Genomic DNA, 23,095 nt, shown 5'->3' with positions numbered 1-23,095 from the left:
TGATTATTCACGCAATAGTCTGTTGTGGGCCAAGGAAGTCAAGAAGGTTAAGACTCCATTATTTCAATACCACTGGCATGATGGCGGCAAATATATTTACCTATATTTTAGATGTAATTAATATTATATTTTATATATAATTATTAGGTTAAAATGACAGGTTTTATAACTTGACAATACAGAGTCAATAAATTAAGACCAATTTGGCAGTTATTTTGCAAAATGGGTTTAAATTTAGATATTATGAAGCCTAAATGTCTCAGTTACTATGATGCCATTTTAAAAATAAAAAGACAATCCTTTTCAGAAAAAAAAATTTCGAAAAAGATTCTCTCTTTGTTTTTAAAAAGAGAATTTAACTGGCTAAATTTTGAAGTAAATTGGATGGAAATGGGGGTCTGACTGTTTTTAATGCAGTTTAAATACTAATATTATAAAATAATAAAGTGAGTTTCTACTCAAATGCTTTTAAAACTCCTATTTACAATAATGAATATTAGAGTTCAATGTCTTGAAATATCATTTCAGGCACTTTAGATAACGATAAAAATAAATTTATGTAAAGGAAATCTACTTACCAATCCTAAGGTAAAATAATTGTAGAAAAAATCTGAGCAACTTAATTTCCTATATCTATGAGAATTTGGAGAGTGTATTTTCATTTTGTCTTCTGATTTATAAAATACTTTACTAGGAGATCCTAATGCACTCGTCACATCCTAGTAAAAACAAACCATAATTATTGTTACTTGAAAAATTGCTTTTACATAATAAATTAAATCAAATCTTATTCTTTATAAAGATATATATATATAAAAATCACAGCCTAAATTTGAAGAAAATATTTAATTCTAATCTATTTCTTTTGTAATACAATTTTATGCAACGTTTCTTCATTTTTTGAAAAAGAATTTACAAAAAGTATTTCCTTTTATGGCTACATATATATTTTTAAAAAACTAACTTTTACAGAAAACAGTATTTTATACTTTTTAAAAATTAATATTAGTAGTTTTCTAGAAACATGATAACATAAAATTAAGAGAAAAAAAATTATTAAATTTTTTCTGAAATATCATTATGAAAATATTTATGCCATAATTAAAAAAAAATTTTATTTCCAAAAATTTAAAATATATTTAAAAAATAAAATTCTCAACTAAATGTTTGTAAACACCGGGCAACTTTCAGTTTAAACAGTAACTTTCCGGTTTTATGAAATTAACATTACATTAGAGTAATTTATGAAAAAGTCAGTCTCTACTATAAGACATTATATTAGGTCCACAAGTCTGAAAGAATGAATTGTTGTTGCTACTAATGTCACTCTTTATTTTTTCATAAGCTTCGTAGAACAGCCGACCCAATTTTGGGTTTACGACTACTAATGTTCAACTCCGTAGCCTTGTAATTTTAAACCAATCCAGAAGACAGGTAACTCCTGGATCAGTATCCCCAGAGGTATGATTTGTTATGGGAACATGGAGGACTTGTGACCTCAACAGATTTAATGTGCACCAGTCACCTTTTAATGCACAAGAATTCTTCAGCCAGCGGGATTCGAACTCACGCTCTTACAAATATGAGCTCAAAGTTATAACCAGGCTATCCTGCCACCTAAAAGAATGTGTTTTTTTCTGATGGCAACATCTAAAACTTCAGCATAAATGAAAGTGTTACACATATGACCTCTTCTTTTTAACATATTTTTCCCCTTGTTTGAACAGCATTACATATTATAATACACAGCTGAAAATTTGTTATTAGCAATTAAATTTAAAATATACTGCTGTAAATAAAACACAACAATTGGTAATTTATCAAGAAATAAAACTAAAGATATACCTGTGCTGAATCTCCAAATTTAATAACTTTTGTCATGACTAATTTGCGAAATTCCAGGAGTTTATTTGAGTCTAAATCTAAAATAAAACAGAAAGCAGCAATCAATGTTAAAGAAAGCAAAAAATATCTCACAATTTTTCTTTTTCTGAAACATCACTTATTTTCTGAAAACTTAGTAGATACATTGATGTCAAAATTGCAATTTTGCCATAGTATTTTGCACATTAAATATCATGAAACTAAATAAGCTATTTTAAAAAATTATGATGAAGAATTTTTTTTTTAATTTAAAAAATTTAAAAGTTTGGAATGCCAACAGTAAATTTTTAGTTCAAAATGTCAAAAAGAAAAAAAAAGAAACTATCAATATCTAACATTATGTAGGATTTCATGGAAAAAAATTCTTACAATAATTCAAGGAAGGCAACAAATAATAAGGATAAATTTTAAAACCTTATATTATTATTTCAATACATCAGACTGAACTCATTTTGGAACTTGTTACTCTTATTTCAACACAAAATTTCCTCTGTAACTAATAATGGACCTTTAAACACAGTTCTACTCTAGCATATAGAGCTATAAAGCACTCAAGATTGGTGCAATATAAAGTTTCCTTACTTTCTAACAGTGCAAGAATTTAATTTATTTATTTATTTGCATATAAAGGCTTCAGCAACTTTAAAAATTTCTTGTGCAAAGAATATGAAAAAATACCAGTTTGCGAGTTGCAATCCATAGCAAAAAATTTTGTAACATAGTATTAATGCATTAAGCAGTAAAAAATACCCATTTAAAAAGTTGTAAATATGTTACAGAGGTAGCATTTTTTTTATTTTTAGTTAAAAGCTTGATTAAGTTAATTTAATGAACATTAAAAATTTTGTGTTATATGTGGGGGAGAGTCGGGTAGCCCCGCCCAGCAGGTACCCCTGCCCACTGTCAATTTCATATGTATAAAATATTTTTTCAAGTCAATGGGCCATCGGACATTAATTGTTATATTAAAAAAAGATTATGTTCAAAGTTTCAAGTATTTATGCAGCTGGTAACATGGTAAACAATAGTTTTAAAAATATGTTGAATACAGTAGTCATGAAATTAAGAAAAATTGGTTGAATGTTTCGATTAAACTTCATTTTAATACTAAAAAAATAATTTTTTCTATACATACAGCATTAAAGTATGTAGTCTTAAGTTTAATTTGCACAAAGAAAGAAGTTTGTATGTAAAAAATTGTTCGAGTAATTACAAATTTACAAAAAAATTGGATTTCGGGTAGCCCCGCTCACATGAATGTCGGGTATCACCGCCCAATTTTATTTCGTCGATAAATGTACGGTTGCAAAGATTATTATTTTATTGCTTCAAATTTGAATGTTATATGCATTTTTAACAACAAATATATGTTTTAATATTATATGAAACATAAATTTATATATTTAAAAATGAAAAATTAAATATTTTTAAAATGTAATTGATATATCCAAATTAAATTTAATATCAAGAAATCATAAATATTATGATAAGCTATTTGCTTACTTATTTATTTTCACTTATTTGTGAACGAATCAATCTACAGAAGCATTTGAATGCAATCAAAATACAAAGTGAATTTGTAATTTTATAAGAAGTATTTTATATTAAGTTTATAAGAAGAGATCAACCAAATAAGTTTATATTGAAAAACAACTATTGTTATTAATTATTGTTACTTAAATTAAATTATTTTCGTTAAATATTTAATATAAATATATATTAATATTATAATATATTAATATACATTAATAATGATAAAAAGTATGACATTTGTTGTTATTAAATGATAGAATTCACTAAAAGTATATAAATATGTAATAAATAAAATAATTTTGTGATAAAAATGATAAATGAGGTTTATCTATTGTCAATACATTGGTCATTCTCATTTACACCTGAAAAAATAGCCAAAAAACACAATTTTTATAACTGGACAGGGCTACCCGACACATTTTGAAAGGAGCTGAAAAACGGGTTTTTTTTAATTTTTATTTTTTTAAGTTTAACTATTCTTTTTTTGGTTTATTCTTTTTGCATTATTGAATTAGATGATAAAACAATCGAAACATACAAAAATGCTGATTATTACTCAGTATTATACAGAAATATAAGCAATACTCCTTAAGTGAGCGGGGCTACCCGACTCTCTCCTATACAAGCTATGTTTTGACATTCTGTATTTACTAAATTATTTGCAAAATACAAATTAATAAATAACTAGGCAAACTTAAAATCTTACTCCTATACAAGATAAAAATTATTTTTAAATTGTAGACTCTTTTATTTTAGCTTGAAAATAAAAGAGTATACAGTATCCCTCAGCAACTGTTGCTATTGATAAAATTTAAAAGAAAAGAATACATGAAATTCATGTCAAATGAGTGCTGAAAATATATAATGCGTTATTAGAACAATCCATACAAAAAAGAAGTGCTAGCATTAATGAGTTAAAACAAACTAAGACAATATAGAATAGACGTTTAGAAACACATGAATATACCTTCTGTTATTATTTTCAGCTTAACACCAATAGTTTCTTCTCCCTCCCTCAAAACATCTAAGTTTTCTAAATAACAATGGTTGCAGAAACTATTATTTGGTAATGATGGAGCCCTGAAATACGAGAAAGGATTATTACAACAATGCTGCAAGCTAATTAATTAGAATTTATAACAACATTTAATAATATTGTTTTTAAAATCAAAAATAAGAAATTTAGCATCATGGATCAAGAAGCAAATTTGAAGTTCATATAAAATCTGTAGTACCCCCATCGGTCAATGCAATTTAGGAATGTAGTGCAACAGGAGAAGGAAAAATTTTTGCAAGTAAAAATATATTTATAGACAATTATGTTAACCATAACGTTAAGGAAGCTTTGCAGCTCTTATCGAGAGTTTTAACTCATCAAATTTAAATCTGATTGAACTTTGTAAATTATAAGGCATTGAAAAGTCCCGACATTAAAATACAGAGTAAGGTTTTGTTCTGTTCTGTAATTTGTAAATGTGAGACAAAGAAAGACAGTTAAAAATAACTAAACAAATTTAAAAAGGAATATTTAACAAAATAATAAGGCAATAACTTATGAGGAAGCATTCGCAATTTTTGAGAGAAAAATTCAAAGAAGTATTTATGGCAGAAGTCAGGTGGATGGCTTACGGCAAAGGTGAACAAATTAGGAATTATGTAAAATCATTAAAAAGTCTGATGCCATGAAACACTTGAAAATATAAAGGATAAAATGATCTGCAGGATGATCTAAACTGCAAAAAACTATTTCCAACTAAGCTTATAAAAACTATAAAAAGAGGCAAACCTCTTACTAAAAAATTAAAAACTAACCACGTAACAATTTATAAGAAAAAATAAATGAAAAATAAATAACATTTAAGAACAAAATTTAATTTAATCAAAAAATTTAATAAAATTAATTAAAAAAATTACTAAAATTTGATAATTAGTTCAATTAATTTAAAACAGTCAAACTTAACCCACAAGCGATTTAGCAAACGGGCAAATTTGCGAGAATGTTTCCCTCCAATACACTATTTCCTTATCTAATAACATGGAAAAAACAGTTTTGCTATGTGGAGAAGACTGCGGATTAAAATACAACTTTTTACATGCAGAACTGTCGATGGGTTAAACTTTTTTATATTTCTAAAGTGAACTTCATGCAAACGTTTAATCCGAAGAAAGCGTAAATAATCCCATCTTCAATATATATGGAGAGTTCTGTAACTCTAAAAAACATGAAAAGAATAATTTTTATATAAATTTTAAAAAGCATGAAGAAAAAAAAAGAGTTCTTAAGATAGAAAAAGTTGCAAACTAATCCATAATCAAAAAAAAAACTTAATTATATTTATCTTTCTAATTTTGAGATTAAAATATTGGAGAATGGTGTCTTTATAAAAATACCTTGTTTCTGAAAGACTATTTCCACTGTAAATAGACATTTTGGNGTCAAAAACTGTCACATGTCAAAAACCTGCCAACCCTGATTAGAACAACATTTAATAATATTGTTTTTTAAATCAAAAATAAGAAATTTAGCATCATGGATCAAGAAGCAAATTTCAAGTTCATATAAAATCTGTAATACCCCCATCAGTCAATGCAATTTAGGAGTGTAGTGCAACAGGAGAAGGAAAAATTTTTGCAAGTAAAAATATATTTATAGGCAATTATGTTAACCATAACGTTAAGGAAGCTTTACAGTTCTTATCGAGAGTTTTAACTTATCAAATTTAAATCTGATTGAACTTTGTAAATTATAAGACATTGAAAAGCTCCTAAATTAAAATAAAGAGTAAGGTTTTGTTCTGTTCTGTAATTTGTAAATGTGAGACAAAGAAAGAGAGTAAAAAATAACTAAACAAATTTAATGTAAAAAAAAGGAATATTTAACAAAATAATAAGGCAATAACTTATGAGATGAGGAAGCATTCGCAATTTTTGAGAGAAAAATTCAAAGAAGTATTTGTGGCAGAACTCAGGTGGATGGCTTACGTCAAAGGTGAACAAATTAGGAATTATGTAAAATCATTAAAAAGTTTGATGCCATGAAACACTTGAAAATATAAAGGATAAAATGATCTGCAGGACGATCTAAACTGCAAAAAAAAAATTTCCAACCAAGCTTACAAAAACTAGAAAAAGAGGCAAACCTCTACCTAAAAAATTAAGAACGAACCATGTAACAATTTATAAGAAAAAATATACGAAAAATAAATAACATTTAAGAACAAAATTTAATTTAATCAAAAAATTTAATAAAATTAATTAAAAAAAATTACTAAAATTTGACAATTAGTTCAATTAATTTAAAAAAGTCAAACTTAACCCACAAGCGATTTAGCAAACGGGCAAATTTGCGAGAATGTTTCCCTCCAATACACTATTTGCTTATCTAATAACATGGAAAAAACAGTTTTGCTATGTGGAGAAGACTGCAGATTAAAATACGACTTTTTACATGCAGAACTGTCGGTTAAACTTTTTCATATTTCTAAAGTGAACTTCAAGCAAACGTTTAATCCGAAGAAAGTGTAAATAATTCCATTTTCAATATATATGGAGTTCTGTAACTCTAAAAAACATGAAAAGAATAATTTTTATATAAATTTTAAAAATCATGAAAAAAAAATGAGTTCTTAAGATAGAAAAAGTTGCAAACTAATCCATAATAAAAAAAAAAAACTTAATTATATTTATTTTTTCTAATTTTAAGATTAAAATATTGGAGAATGGTGTCTTTATAAAAATACCTTGTTTCTGAAAGACTATTTCCACTGTAAATAGACATTTTGGAGACAATCGGAAATGACCCAAACTGAATGCTTCCTAATCCAGGTGTAACTCTGGGCTGTGAAAAAAAGGGAAAATATAATACTAAACGAAATAAAACACTGCTATATTATTTTCACAAAATAAAATAATTTTTAATTGAGAGCCAAGAAATACAATTCAGATTCACTAAATATAATTCTATTCATATGAGGGCAGTAAAAATCATTGACATTGCAAAATTAATATTCATTCATTTCAGATTTGGGTTTTCATCATATATATTGTTTGAATGAGACTTTAAAAAAAATTAAAATGTTAAAAGAATTTATAAAAAAAATTATTAAATTAGCAGGGAAAGAAAATTAAGTAGATTATATATACTCTACAAATAAAATATTATAATATGGTCTTTTATTACTAATACAATAAAACCTTAATATGACCTTTAATACATATGCAACATACCAACACAACAATACTTAAGAACTTAACACTGTATCAATAGTTTTCATTACTTTGTAGGAGATTATAGCAACTCTTCACACATTTAAAGTTTACATAACATTTTTAAAAAAAATATCTTTCAAAGAAATACTAAGCATGAAATAAAAAGAACATAAAATGTTACAGAACAACAAAATTTGAAAACAATGTACCATCAATTTTCATACCAGCAGAATTAGATGAAAATTATTGCAATTTTTTATACATTCTAAAAAAACTTGTAACATAAAATAAAAGTTTCACAGATTTTTTACAGCATGCTGCAATTCCTTAATTGATAAAAAAATAGATTTCTAGGAAGAGGATAGGACTAGACAGGGAGGCAAAAGCGATAGACAAAAAATAATTTGAAGCTTTTTCCTGACAATATACAATGAAAACAAAATAACATTATGAAGGGTAGTGGAGAGGTTTGCTGGAAAAAACAATGAAAACCAAATGAACAATATGAAACTAAGAGTAGTGCGGCTTTCAGGAGAATTCCTACAGATATTCGTCTCACGTCACGGGTACTATGGTTACATGAAAAAGCCACTTCAAATAGATGTGTGAGGTGAATAGTTTTGTCTTAATCTTGGAGTGAATAAACTAATCAACGCCTTCTTTCCTTCATTTCACCCCCATTAGAGATGTACTCTCGCTTGTTACCATAGCAGCAGACAGCCCCTGACTTTTAGTCTGGAGGAGTTCTCTTGAAAACTGCACGGTAGAGACGTTTGCTAGAATAAACTACAAAAACAATAAAAATAAAACAAACAGTATAAAGCTAAGTTGAGAGGTTTATTGGAAACTCTCCTGTTGTTCCAAATGTCCACTCTATGTCTTTTAAGTAATAAAAAGTAATTTATACTATTTGCAATTCCTATATAATAAAATTGATGCTATTAATAATATAATAATTTATAAAAAGAAATACTTAGAACTAATATAGAATTTATTAATAGAAATTTATAAATATATTTATTAACGTACTTTATACAATAATTTATACTATTACTCAAATATGTAAAGGAAATTGAAAGAATTCAAATAAATTTTAACAATTGGCAAAATGAATATGATTAATCAAGTTTATTTATTATTTAAATTTTTTTTATTACTAATCATTTTATTGTTATCTTATAAGCTATATTTCAGATAAATAAAATAATTATCATAATTTTTTAATGAAAATTGATCTAAAGTAAACAAAATCTGTATAGAAATTCAACTAAGAAACTATTTTGTTTCAGTAACAAAAAATAAATAAATAAATAAATAAAGATAAGAAATGCAATGCATGTTACAAAACTTACTGGCACACTGGGATCTATGGCAAATGCAAAAGTGAGTCCTCGAAAGTTTAATACAAAGACTTGTTGAGAGGAATGATATTCTAAAAAAAGTAAAGAGTCCAATAATAAATATATAATACTTGAAAATTCAGCATATTCAAAGGAATCTTTTTTAAAGTAGTGGATGCAGATTAAGGATTAGGAAGATTATTAAACATACACTGGAAAGCAAAACCAAAGAAAACTGCTCTAATGGCCATGCAGAGTAAAAAAAGATGTATAGGACTTTTTAAATATTACAAAAGCATTTAAGAGGATTCTATACTGTGGAAGAAACCATTCTTGGCAAATTTTCTTTCACCTACATAAGTAATTTAAAGTACAAGAAAAGTGAGCGTGGACACACCTAGAGTAAACTATAAAGTTTCAAATGCTAAAAAGAAATTCAAAACATCAAAATGCAAACCTACAGTGAACTATAAAGCCTCAAATGCTGAAAAAAAATTTCCAAGCATCAAAATGCAAACAAACTATTGCAAGATTTCTAAAATTACCCAATGGGAAGTAATCTTGCAATAATTTGCTTGCATTTTGAAAGCACTTTTTTCAGCATTTAAACTTCATGGCTTACTCCAGGCAAAGTTCTCCCTAGGAATCGTTAAAATTTATCAAAAAGTGTAATATTATGTGGTAACTGAATTTGATCCTCAACAATTTTAAATTATCCTCTTATACTATTTTATGTGTTTATTTTAAAAAGTAATTCCCACTCCTTATCAAAATAAGAGATAATTTGAAGTTTATAAAAATAATTAAAGACTTGCTCAATTAAAGACATTCATTGCGCCCAATTTTTTTCTTTCCTCAAAAAAAGGTTAAAAAAATATTATTAATTGATAAACATAAAAGCTTTTTTTCTATAATTTAAACTGAAAATTATAAATAAAAACAAAAACTTTTGAAGGTGCATTTTTTTTAAAAAAAATTTTTTTATTTAAAAAATAATTTTAAAATCACTCATTTCCCCAACCCCAAAAAAGAGAAACTTATACAAATTTAACCAGTTGAGAATAATCCAAACAAAATAAATATTTGTAATAATAGACAGAATTAAATCTATTAACACAGATAATTTTATCAGTATGTAATAATCATTTAAGTAGTCAATTGTTTATTTTTTTTCCAATGGAATATGAATGGAGTAAATATTAAAAAGGCAAGTGTTTTTTACGGGAAGGCAGCTTATTTTTACAAAAAAGGTGGGCCGTCCATCAAAAACCGCTTAGGGAGAACACTGCTCCAGGTTAAGCATAACTCATTTTCCTCTAAACTTTAGATTGTAATATATTAAATGGAGATAAAACAGAATTTGCCACGAAAACTTTTTTCCATGATATAGCATTCCCTTGAAGGATAAAAAAAAGTATGAGCTAAGTTTAGATAAAACATTAAATTCTCTTTATCTTAAAAAAAATTATTTAAATTTTAAGGAACTACTACAATTAGAAAAAAATTTATACAAGCATGAGACAAAAGAGTTTGCAATTTTCTGATCTTTGCTCTCAGGAGAGAGTTCAAAATTGCTGAAAATAAGCTTTTGTAATATTTTAATGTCCCACATACCTAATACAAAATTATGTTGTTAGTCATATTTTGAGTTAATACGTATTTAGTCACTTAACACTATGCCAACCAAGCCAGCTGCGTATGAGTATATTAACTGCTCAAAATTCAATAAAATACTTGAAAATATGGTAGAGAACAACAAATAAAAAGATGCAGATTATCAGTTAATTTAGCCAATTTTTTAAAAAGCTGAACACGGCTTAACCGTAACAAAGTGATTTATCACATAAGTCTTTGAATTAGTTAGGAGTAGTGGTAAATAAAAAACCTTATAAAACGTGTTTACTAAGACAAGAATCATACATTAAATGATTACCACTAAAAAATGCGCAGCTGCTGTCTGAAGCAAGTTGGCATCTCTGGTATTAGCTAGCCATCATGTATTTTTTAACAGCTTCAACTAGATAATGCCAAACGTGGAAATCTCTCAGATCCATCACAAACTGATAGTTCATAAAACAGGATGGTTTCCCCGATTTGTAAAATATTGTTAATATTTCTATCATCGAAGTTCCAGTGTGACTAAAGTATTTAATCAGCAGTCTGTTTAAATACTACTACTGATTTAACTTACATAGTCTTACTACTGCTGATTTAACAAACAATTTTTTTCGGACCAGTTTTTATACTGACAGACTTTCATTAAAATTTTTTGCGATGCCACCAAATTGAAACTAATTTTAAAACATGTATAATATTTATGTTGCGTTGATCTAAAACTTCATTTGTAACCTGTATAAATATATTGAATAACAAAATTGTCAATTTCTAAAAGAGTACCTACAATGTAAAAATAGTGTATGGTTAATAAAATTAAATTACTTTCATTTTGATGATCTTTATTTAATGTTCATATTGAACATTAATCATATCTTCATTAAGTAAATGGTAAAATAATATTTTTCTTACAAATTATTAATAAAATAGTAAATTATATTTTTGGAAACATTTAAAATATTTTTTTCTTTTTTTCGGTTTTTCTTTATTTCTTTTTTTCAGTCAAATTTTAAAAATATTTATGTTTTCAATCAATATTCATTTAAGATAATTTACTCATATTCTCAAGAAATTATCTTGAATATTGATTGAAAATATAGATACATTTAAAATTGCAAAGTTATTTTAGTATTTGTAAAAGTCTATGAACTTCATAAAATGACTTTAATAATGTTTGTTTTTCATGCACATATTTTTTAACTTTATATAAAGTTTTTTTTCTTTAACTCATGTATAAGATTCAACAATATTATGAAATTAAATTTCTAGAATCACTAGTTAGAAAGAGCTTTAGGAGAACCAACTTAGCACACTTTTTTAAGCAAAATAATAACTAAGTATAAAATTGAAATGCAATAATGAACAGGCTATTATTATCTCAAAAACAGATACTATTGGTGTGTCTAATAACTTTAAAAAGAAAGCTTATTAAAAAAGTTTCTTTGTAAACATTTGGCTAAAAATTCTAGATTAGTTTTTAAAATGTAAACAAAAGCAAACTTAGGTGAATCGCATGTTAATTGAATTAATTCTAAAATGTTTATCATTAGTCATATTCTAAAATTTTTAATAACTCGTATACAGTGAAACCTCCTGTTATGGACACTCCTGCAAAACGGACGCCTCTCAATACGGAGATATTTTTAATTCCCCGGGAATCTTCCATGAATAAACCATTACGTACATTCTCCGCAAAGTGGACACTCCCGTAACCGGAAGCGGACAGTCATTTTGATCCTGAAACGTTGTTTTTTANCTATAATGTTTGTTTTTCATGCACATATTTTTGAACTCTACAAACAGTTTATTTAACTCATGTATAAGACTCAACAATATCGTAAAATTAAATTTCTAGAATCACTAGTTAGAAAGGACTTTAGAATCATCAACTGAGCATACTTTTTTTAAGCAAAATAATAACTAAGTATAAAATTGAAATGCAATAATGAACAGGCTATTATTATCTCAAAAACAAAAACTATTGGTGTGCCTAATAACTTTAAAAAGAAAGCTTATTAAAAAAGTTTCTTTGTAAACATTTAGCTAAAAATTCTAGACTAGTTTTTAAAATGTAAACAAAAGCAAACTCAAGTGAATCGCATGTTACTCGAATTAATTCCAAAATGTTAATTATTAGTCATGTTCTAAAATTTTTAATAAGTCATATATTCTTAAAATTTTTAATAAGTCATGTATTCTTAAAATTTTCAGTTTTAGCTTCTAATAAAGGGAATTAACAGCTAAATAAATGGTCAGAAAAATCTATTTAATAATTAAACATCTTAATAAACTTAAACTTTAACAACGACAAAATTCAATGATGATCTATCAGTTCTAGCGTTAAACATACATATCAGAGTCATATAATAGTAATAGCGCTAACATTTTTTTTCCCTCGATTTTTGCTTTATATGTGCTGGCCTGCATGTTTTATCAACAAATCTATCTTAATTTACCCAATACCAAACATAACTTAATATTAATGTAATTAAAAGTATCATTTAGTTATTTTTTGGATAATAATACCTGTAAGCCAATGCGCAAGCCATGGTTTTCTAAATTCAGCAAATTCAAAAGGGTTTTTAAAATGACTCACGGACCTACCTAACATGAAAACAGCAATCAAAAGAAAATTAAAAAAAGCATGCATTAATTTAAAAGACTCAAAGTTAAATATAAATAAAGCATGCATTTTTTGTTAAAACTAAAGCAACAAGCTAAACGTGCAGAAACAAAATTAAAATATGAAATATTAAACTAATGGTATAATTCAGTGATAACAACAACCAAATAAAATAAATTAAATTAAAAAAATGTTTTCATGGGAAAAAAAGATTAAAGTTTATAAAGAAACTTGCAAATAGCATTTAACGATGGTGATTCTAAATGATTCATGACTAGATTGTAAAATTGTTTTGATAAGAATAATGAGTCAAATTTGAACAATTCAAGTACAGGTAAGCAAATCAAAATTACTTTTTCATTTCAAAAATTTCTCATCATCTAGGATGACAGTGCAAATTGATAACTATTAAAATAAGGTATACTTCAAGTACATTTATAGATTTTAATAAATCTACTGAAAGAATGATAACTGCATTAATAAACAAATGATCTATAGATTTAAATCTATTATTTTTTAGAACGAATTTATTCTAAGACATCATTCATATAAAGTTAAATAATTAAAAAGGTACAAATCATAAAATAAAAGGCTTTTAAAATGTCACCTCCCATCTTTTTTGCTTATCATATCTAGTATCAACACATCTTTTAAGGATAAAAACAAAGATTTCAAAATAAAGATGAAAATTTTTGAACTAAATTTTGTGATAAATATTAAGTGTGGGTTTTTATTATTTCTTAAAACAAAATATTTTATCACTGTATATTTCAAATAATAAAACATTTAAACTTTTTATGTTCTTTTAATTAAAATAAAGTTTAAAAGATAGAGAAATTTTGCATAACATTTTTGTCTGACACTAACTATAATACTGGCCTTATTTGACGCTTACAACACACACACATTAAATTAAGATATAAAAAATAAAGTACCCTTGTTTTTTCAGCTCTTACAAATCATTTAGGAAAATGTTGAAACTATTTTTTTAACATTTTACATAATACATAAAAAATTAGAAAGCTACTGTATAAACATTTTTATTCTTGTATCTTGTCGTCAATGTAATCAACTTGATATTGTCATTAAACATAAATGGAAAATATTAAATAAAACAATTAGAGTGACCCAAAAAAAAATTTCACAGTAAAAAACAAAACAATTTACTGTTGTTTTTTTTAAGTGTAGAAGATGTGAGAGTGTTATAAACCTAAATGGTAGCTAAGTATTACAATTCTAGCACATGCACAGAAATATTTTGTGGTGAAAATACGATGATAATTTAGTGAAATGAAAGCTACATACAAAATTTCTTTAACAACTCACAATTTTTTGGAGAGGAAAAAAAATGTTTTTTTTTTAACTTCAATAAAGGATTAAAATAATAATAAGACAAAACTGAAATATTTTGCGAATAATTCCTATTTTTCTTGCATGAAATTTATGGTAAAGTATGAAGTGAAGATGACAAAACACACGAGATAAAAGAACAAACCTCCAGGATGTGTTGCCCCAAAGGAATGATCAATTTGTTCTAATGTAGGTGGTACCTCTGGTGAGCAAAACACATTCCCACTAAAATTAAAATTTTTTTATCAGAAGCAAAAACATTATACACATGTGCATTATAAAAATTAGTTCAAAACTGAAAGATTCAAACTCAAATTTAATTACATATAATAACTTTGAAAAACAGTATGAAACTGAAAGGCATAAAAACTCAATGTCAAAAATCATATTCTTTTTTACTTCTTTTATCAGCATGACAACCCTTTGTGGGACATAGCCTTCCCTAGAAGCGTCCTCCATTCTGCTCTTTTCCTTGCAATTATTCTCCAGTGAGTAATTCTTAGGATTTTCAAGTCCTCTTTCACACAATCAAGCAATCTGATCTTAGGCTTACTTCTAATTCTAGTTCCCATTGGTTTGTAATTGAAGATCTTATATATCAATGAAAAAGGGTCCAACTGACAGATGTAACCCACAAGCTTTAAGCGACTTATTTTGATGTATTTATTGATATCAGCTTCCTTCACTAGCCTATATAGTTCAAAACTATGTTGTCTCCATAAGCCATCCACATTTATAGCACTGAAAATTTTTCTCAAAGCTTCTCTCCCAAAAAGAACAAGCAGGTCTGCTTGTGATTTAAAGACCAGATCCATAAGTTAAGACAGATCTAATGATTGTTTTATATAGCATTATTTTTGCTGGACTTTTAATTAATTTTGACTATAGAAATGCTTTTAAGCCGTGAAGACATCGATTGAGTTAACTATTTTTTTATATTAATTGAAATAACAACTGAGTTGGAATTTCAAAAGTTATTATAGCTTACATTTTCTCAAACAAAAAAAAAGTTTAAATTATTTTCTCATTTTCATATCTACAGATATGACCAAGCTATCTCCTCATCTGAATTTTAATTAATGTCACTATATTAAAGTCACTGAATTTGTTGTAACTCAAAGTTTAATCTTATTCTACACACATTATTCTTCATTACTGCACCAAGAACTCTTCGGAAGATCTTCTGTGCAAATATAAGCAATCTATTTCCTTTTGATTCATTCATTGTAGAGCACTCACTATTAGTTTTACTAAAGTTTAAAATATCTATTTAATTATAAAAACTTTTTACCTGCATAAAGGATTCCTTAAATGTACAATGTTATAACAAAAAAGAAATTGTGAAGAAAAAAAATGGTGGCAAAAAAAAATATTACTTAGTCAAAACTTATTTTATCTGTTTCAAAATACTCTCCTTCAACTTCAATACACTTCTGTTGTGTATTTTAAAATCATCAAAACATGCCTTTTGATCAATTTTGTGAAAGCCCTTTAGAGTTAGTAACAAATTTTCTTTTTTATCAAATAACTGGGTTAAAAAAGTAGGAAATGAAGAGGACATTTCAGCTGTAGGAATAAGAAAAGTTTTACAGTGCCATATCAGGTGAATACAGTGCTTGTCGAACAATAGTTGTTGAATGTTTTGCCTAATATTGAAAAATAATACCTGCAGTGTGAGAAGGCATGTTATTTCACGACTTTCATAAAAACCATGAGTTTTCTTGAAACATTTCAAGTGGTTTCGAGGAATTGCTTGATCCAAATAACGCACAACATATTTACTGACTACCTGGCCAGTTGGTAAGATTTCATAACAACAAACAGAACAAAACAGTCGATTTTTGAATGACTTTGAAAGGGTGCTTTCAGTTTTGCTTCACATTTCAATTGCTTGCAATTGATTTATGAACTTTTTTTGTATCTTAAACACAGATTCAAGTTTCACAACTTGGAATATGAGCTTTAAAAAGGAATTGCCAAGAGAGAGCATTGCTCTAGATCTTGAACATGTTTAGGAAAAAAAACATGCAAAGCTCTTGAAACAAATTGAGGCATGACAAGTCACAACGTTATGTTCATTTAAATTTGTTTGGAAGGAACCAAACGACTTAAGTACTTGTTCTATAATATCTTTTATTGTCAAGCGATGATCAAAAAAATATTAATTTGCTGTTGATCTTTGATCAAAGTGGATAACTTACAAGAAAACTGATTATCTTCTATGGAATCTCTATCATTTTTGAACTTTTTATATTAATTAAAATCTGCTGTTTCTGATAGTCATCTTCATAAGCTTTTAGAAATGTTTGCAATGTTCTTTTTTTTAGCAGAAATTCCATCGCAATAACAATTTGCATAAACAAGTTGATTATCTTCAATGCAATCTAACATATTTGAACTTCATACAAATCAAATACTGTTGTTTTTGACAATAAACTTTAAAAACTTTTTGCAATATTTTAAATGTTTTTTTAGCAGAAATTTCATTTAAAAAACAAAACTAAATGCATGTTCTTAGCACAATAATATTTACGTTTCATGAAAAGTATTTAAATTTCATGAAAGGTATTTACATTTCAGTTTTTGTAAACAAAACATTAATTTAAAGCACAAAAATATGCCGAAAAAATATAAATATATTTAAAAGTAATAACATTGTTAAAGAAATATTAAAAAATACTAAGAGTGAAATAACATGACGTACCAATATTTCAGTTTGGTTTTGGTCATACAATAAACTTCAATAATCTGTAAAAAAATAAAAAAATAAAAAGTTATACAAAAAATTGCAATTGAACATAATCATTTAATGGGTGAAATCAAATGTATTTTAATACTTTAAGTGTATAGAAATAAATATCTTTAACTGACGCTAATATCTGTGTCAGATACAAGTTTATGAATTTTTTGTAAAAAAAAAATTGATAAAAAGAAAAAAAATCTTTTTAAAAACTTTTTAAGTAAAAAAAAAGATGGTTTTCTTTTCTTCCTTTCCTTTTTTACAGAATTTTTTTTCTTTCACCTTAACAGAATTAAGAGTAAAATATATAAATATTAGCAAGGAAAAAATTTATTCTAGTTTTTTGTACGAATGTAATTTGATAGTAAATACAAATAAAAATAATTTAAAGAAATCAATATTAAATATTAGAAATTTTTTTTAACTTTATTGCTTAAAAATTCTTAAAATTTCCTGTTTGCTTATTAACAGTAAGTAAGGACAAAATAATTGAATGGAAGTCCTTTTTTTAAGGAAAAAAAAGGGAACATTTTATTGCTTTAAAAATTTAAATAAATTCAGAAATAAAGCAAAATATTTTAATTATAATTTATCATTTTCTTTTATTATACAAATTTATACATAAATTTCATAAATTAAAAAATAAAATCTACGTTTCACCCTTTTCCAACTTTTATAGAAATAAAATTAGTAACAAAAATTATATTATTTAACTGAAATAAATATTGAAATTTTTTACCTTCAATCTCTGTGAAAGAGGATCAAATATTAATCGAATGCCATCTTGAGATAAGTTAATTACCAAATCCATTACCAAAGGATTCTAAGATAAGACAAAAATATATTGTAAGGAAGGCAAAGATAAATTGTAGATCAAAAAAAATTGATTAACAATAATATTTTCTACAAAATTTGAGATCAAACTCACCAATTCACTATAAAGAACTTGTACATTTTTTATGGACTGAAATTGCTGCTGCAAAATATGAACAACTTGGCTAAATGCCATTCCTAAAAATATATTTGAAAGAAAACAGAAAATGTTAAAACAATACAGAGTATTTTTTTAAAAAAATCAGTAAAAAGATAATAAACACATATGCTTACGTTATAATTTTTTTTAAAGTACAGCGGAATTTCAATAATTTAAAAAACCGAAAGAATAAGTCCTATTTTATAACTAAAAACATTTGAGAGTTATCCAAGAATAATCAGGGGTCGGTCTAGGTTTTTCTGAGAGGTACCTATTTTGTGAAAATTTAGACATAATTTGTGAAAAATTAAAAATTATATTGAAAAATCAACACAACATGGTAAAAATAACGATTTATCGTTTCTTAAGGGATACAAAAATAAAATTTTAAGGAAAAGTATTTTGTGAAACTACCGTTTTTCCTTAAGTTGAATTTGTGAAGGTACCGCTAAACGGTAGTAAATTCGGCCTACATACACCCCTGATAATGCTCACTATACTCTGTTGCAAGTTAAGAAAAAAAACATTATCGCTATGGAGAGAGCCTGTTTACATCTAAGTGCAAGCTAAATGGATGCCAAGCTCCAAGCGCGAAAGAATATCAACATCCCCAAGTTTTGAAACAAGGTAGAAAGGCCTTCTTTTTTCTTATAAGAAGTAGCATGAATTAAATTTCTGTCCAATAAGTTTAACTTTTAAAAGCTTTAATATTGTTTTGAAAGCATAATTGTATAATTTGATAGCTAAATAAAACAGAACTATATGCAGTAGCGGATGATTACTTAAATCCTATACCGTAATGGTCTTTTCTTAACTTGCAACAAAATATAGCATAACTAAAAAAGTCTTGTAGGGTGGGTCAAGACAATAATCTGTCCTAAATAAATTATGTATTTACACAGCAATTTTTTTTATTAGTAGTGCAAAAATGAAATTGTGAAATCAAATCTTTCTAGAATGATCAATTAAAATTATAGATTAGACCTGACTACAACCTAGTTATGTCAATGGTGATAATTTTAAAAAATGAAGACAAACTATGAGTTAAAAAAAAATGTGGCACAACTAATATACAAAAAAAAGAGGGGGAAATTGCAGACCATGGAGGGAAAACGGTTTTTTTCCATAAATGCTGATTAGGATAAAAAACCGTTTTGAGCAAAGAAAGGAAATGTTTTTCCACAGAATGTCTCATCTTCACTGTGTAATAACTCTCGGAGAGAATTTATTTTTCACGCTGTTGATTTGTCAAAACATAGTAAACCTGAAATTGCTATAAATGGCAATACAATTGTTATTTTTGTAAAAAATATAAGATAAACCATTTCTTCCACTTGAGTTGCAAATATTTTACAATAAAATGTTTTTTAATGCAATTTGCTTCCAGCTGCATCTTTAATATCAGTTTTAATTTCAAAGTTATGATTTGGGGGATAGACACATTCTTGAAGAAAAATATAAAATGTGAGTGCAAACACTTCTTATTTAAAATTACAGATAATACAGATTTACAAAAATTAATCTTTAAAATTAATTACTTTACTATTTAAAATATAATAATAATTCTCAACCAAATAACTTAAAACAACTTATGACCATAATGATTTTGTCCAACATGGGATAATATTTCTAGGAATAATGTGCTTTTTTTTGTAATTTTCTAATTAAATATTATAGGTCTTTATTTTTTTCACTGACAAATCTGATAATTATTATATTATTTCAACTGTCAGTTATTTAGAGCTAATAATGCTGCAACAATATTATAGAATAACCGTTAGAAGCAGAGTTTTTTTTAAAAAAAACATTTCACTTACTTTTTCATTATTTTGTATTATTTTAAATCAAAATAAGTAAAAAAATATTAAATTTAGCACGTTAATAATTTATGGTTAGGAAATACAGCATAAAACACCATTGTCCTTTTCTGTATTAAAGGTATTATCTACCTAACCCAACTCACTTCCAAACAATAATTTTTCAAATTCGCACTTGTTTACATTTATTAAAATCTAAGAGAAATAGTTATTCATCATTATTTAATTCACGAAATCAATTATTGATAAACTTTTGGGTGTGAATTGAGAAAAAAAAAATTGTAACTTTTTTTTTTGGATTTCATATTTAGTACAAATATAATTCTGATAATCAAACAGATTTTTTCTAGTAACAATTCAACTGTGTTTTATGAATGAAAAGTACTAAAATATATTTTTGCTTATACTACTTATAATTAGAGTGCGAGGAAAAAAAAATTTATAAAAGGGACAGACAATTGTCCCATTTACATCAAAGAGCAAATAATGTTGATTATGGTTTAGTAATAATTATATGGTAGTAATAGTTACATTAAAAAATTAATTACAAGAATTACTATCCAGTCATCTGCAAAATTCTAAAAAGAAATGTTATTTAAAATCTCTAGATTTACGTCATTAGATAAATATTTCTTCAAGAAATTAAGTGAGAGAAGAAAATACGTCATTTAAAGCATTTTCTATATTTATCCTAAAGAGTATCTTACAGATGTCAGTGACTCATAAAATGTGATAAAAGAGGCAATAGAAATTTTCCTGCTTTTCATCTTTTGTTATTTTCATCCTACAGAGCATGTTATTGCATTATCCTCATGTAATGACATCATTGTGTGGGTATATAAATATATATATAGCTCTGAGTCATTAAGCAGTTCAATTTTGAAGCTTATGCAATTCAAACTATTTCTATTTTTTGCTAGGGAGTTTAATTTTAAAAACATGAATTTTCAAAAAAGAAAAAGAAAAAAAAAGACAATACAAACTAAATTATAAATCTAATAACTTTGGGAAAAAGGCATGACATTAAAAAAGAAGAAAAAACTACAGTAGAATACATACTAAAAATAAAAATGTCTAAATTCGATAATAATAGCAACAAAAAATTATTATTCTTGATTATAAAGTAATAAAATTATTTTTATTGCTAATTATTTCCTTTTAATTATATAACTATGCATCCGGTTACTTTTTACATTCTGTGGCAGACTGGTACAAAATTTACAGCATAAAAACAGCTATGCATTATGCAATAAGCATTATTGCATTGGAATATTTCATTTTTTGGTTAACAAAAAACATTCAAGTAAATAACACACTTCTGAATAGAAAACAATTAGTTAGAAATACATAACTAATTATCCTTTAAGAGAACTAATAATATCTTCTTTACTTTATTTTTTTTATCAATTCTTTTATTTATTTATTTTTTGTGGGTGTATTTAACCATGTAAAAAATTATGATCATTTTAAATGGTTCCAGAAATACTTTAAACATATTTTTTATAAATATTAAAGTAAATATAAATAAATTTAAAAAAAATTATTAATCATTCAATACATTAATTTATCTGACAAAAAAAATTAAAAAAATTCAATTATTTGTTTTAAATATTTTTTAAGATTATTTCATAATTTTAATTAACACTGTAAAACATAGTAGACATGTATAACTTTCAACTACACATTTAAAAAAAATCCAATGATTTAAATTAAACAAAAATTAATAATTTCGTAAAAACTATTTTTTTAACAAATTAATTTAAAAGTATTAAGCTTTTTAATTAACAATACTGTTTTTTTATTAAAATCTATTATTTTTAAAAGCAAAAATATAGATTTTCGTTATTTCCCGGAACAAATTAATTAATCAATAAATATAAGTCATTTAATTACATGAACAATAAACTAATTTATTTACCCATAGCAACAAGAAATAAATAAATATACTGAGACAGTATTATTTAATGACAGGGGTACGAGTTATAAATGAAGGTTCATATTTATTTACAATTTTTTTAAGCATTAAGGCAAGTGTATTAAGTTCTTCATTTAGATACAGCATGAAAGTAAACATACAGTACAGACACATGAAAATTCAGTACATAAACAAAGACTATTTATTTACATTTTATACAAAATGAGCTGCATGCGCAGTTATCATAGAATACTACGTCTTAAAAAAATATATTTCATTTTAAGAATCTTTAGAATAGTACCACTGCGAAGTACAGTACAGCTGACAATATTATGCAGGTGACGATACAATGTCAGCTGTGCGCAATGGTTATTTTCAAAACAAAGTCTTACCTAAAACCAGCTCCCATTGTTCATTGCCAAGTGATCGTTCGGGCACCACTTCCAATTCCAACATTCTTAATATTTTACGGCAATAGTTAAGTCCGTAATTATCATCTATTCATTGTTATGGATGAGTTTTTGAAACATTGAAATTCGAAACAAAACATTAACAATTACCACATAGACTTTCTTGCATCGCCATCTTACATCGCTGTATCTGGTGTCAACAAGGCCAGCCAATGAATGCAGGGATGCAAGTTGACATGCGCAGACGAGTGTTATTTTGAAAAGAGGTAACCACGCGGTTATGTTAGTAAACATTGATCACAAAAAAAATATACAAGTTGATAATCGAGAACATATTGAATTGTGTTGATTAAAATGGTATAGGTCACAGTGTTTTCCAGAATTCCGACTTATGTATTTTTTTTTAATTCTAATTCGTCACCAAAAAAAATCGTTCTTGTGACTTGTTATTTCTGGATATTAAAAGATGACGTATTCTACGCATGGGCGCCTACGATGGGCGGGGGGGGGAGGTCAATAAGTTTTACTTACTACCCTCTGAAAATACAATAAATTAAAAATTATCTTTTGATATTTTTTAATTATTGGCAAAAAATGCTTCTTAGAAGTGAATCATATTGAATTAATAACATATGGGGGTGGCATGAAGAGGGCAATGGCCCCAGGCATCCATCCAAAGAATGTATC

General features: G+C 26.1%; 1 protein-coding gene across 4 annotated transcripts in view; it reads right to left on the bottom strand.

Annotated features, from left to right (window-relative positions):
• LOC107453990 (phagosome assembly factor 1) overlaps nucleotides 1-22,641 on the bottom strand; it is a 30,660-nt gene extending 8,019 nt beyond the window's left edge. Inside the window, exons 1-11 of one of the 4 annotated variants that reach the window (XM_043040785.2) lie at nucleotides 22,391-22,626; nucleotides 18,222-18,304; nucleotides 18,033-18,116; nucleotides 17,258-17,301; nucleotides 14,699-14,778; nucleotides 13,107-13,184; nucleotides 8,979-9,058; nucleotides 7,158-7,255; nucleotides 4,385-4,497; nucleotides 1,846-1,922; nucleotides 579-719 (exon numbers count right to left, since the gene is read on the bottom strand). In XM_043040785.2, coding sequence (XP_042896719.1) covers nucleotides 579-719; nucleotides 1,846-1,922; nucleotides 4,385-4,497; nucleotides 7,158-7,255; nucleotides 8,979-9,058; nucleotides 13,107-13,184; nucleotides 14,699-14,778; nucleotides 17,258-17,301; nucleotides 18,033-18,116; nucleotides 18,222-18,304; nucleotides 22,391-22,454 — 942 coding nt within the window. In that variant the 5' untranslated portion in view covers nucleotides 22,455-22,626. Of the gene's footprint in view, nucleotides 1-578; nucleotides 720-1,845; nucleotides 1,923-4,384; nucleotides 4,498-7,157; nucleotides 7,256-8,978; nucleotides 9,059-13,106; nucleotides 13,185-14,698; nucleotides 14,779-17,257; nucleotides 17,302-18,032; nucleotides 18,117-18,221; nucleotides 18,305-22,208; nucleotides 22,369-22,390 lie in introns of those variants that run through there. The other 3 variants (XM_043040786.2, XM_043040787.2, XM_043040789.2) reach the window with 3 other exon arrangements.
• Between the last annotated feature and the right edge of the window lie 454 nt (nucleotides 22,642-23,095).

This window comes from Parasteatoda tepidariorum, chromosome 6, assembly GCF_043381705.1.
Source record: "Parasteatoda tepidariorum isolate YZ-2023 chromosome 6, CAS_Ptep_4.0, whole genome shotgun sequence".
Taxonomy (NCBI): domain Eukaryota; kingdom Metazoa; phylum Arthropoda; class Arachnida; order Araneae; family Theridiidae; genus Parasteatoda; species Parasteatoda tepidariorum.
Note: the sequence above shows the minus strand (reverse complement) of the source record. Positions and strands in the feature narration are given on the sequence as shown.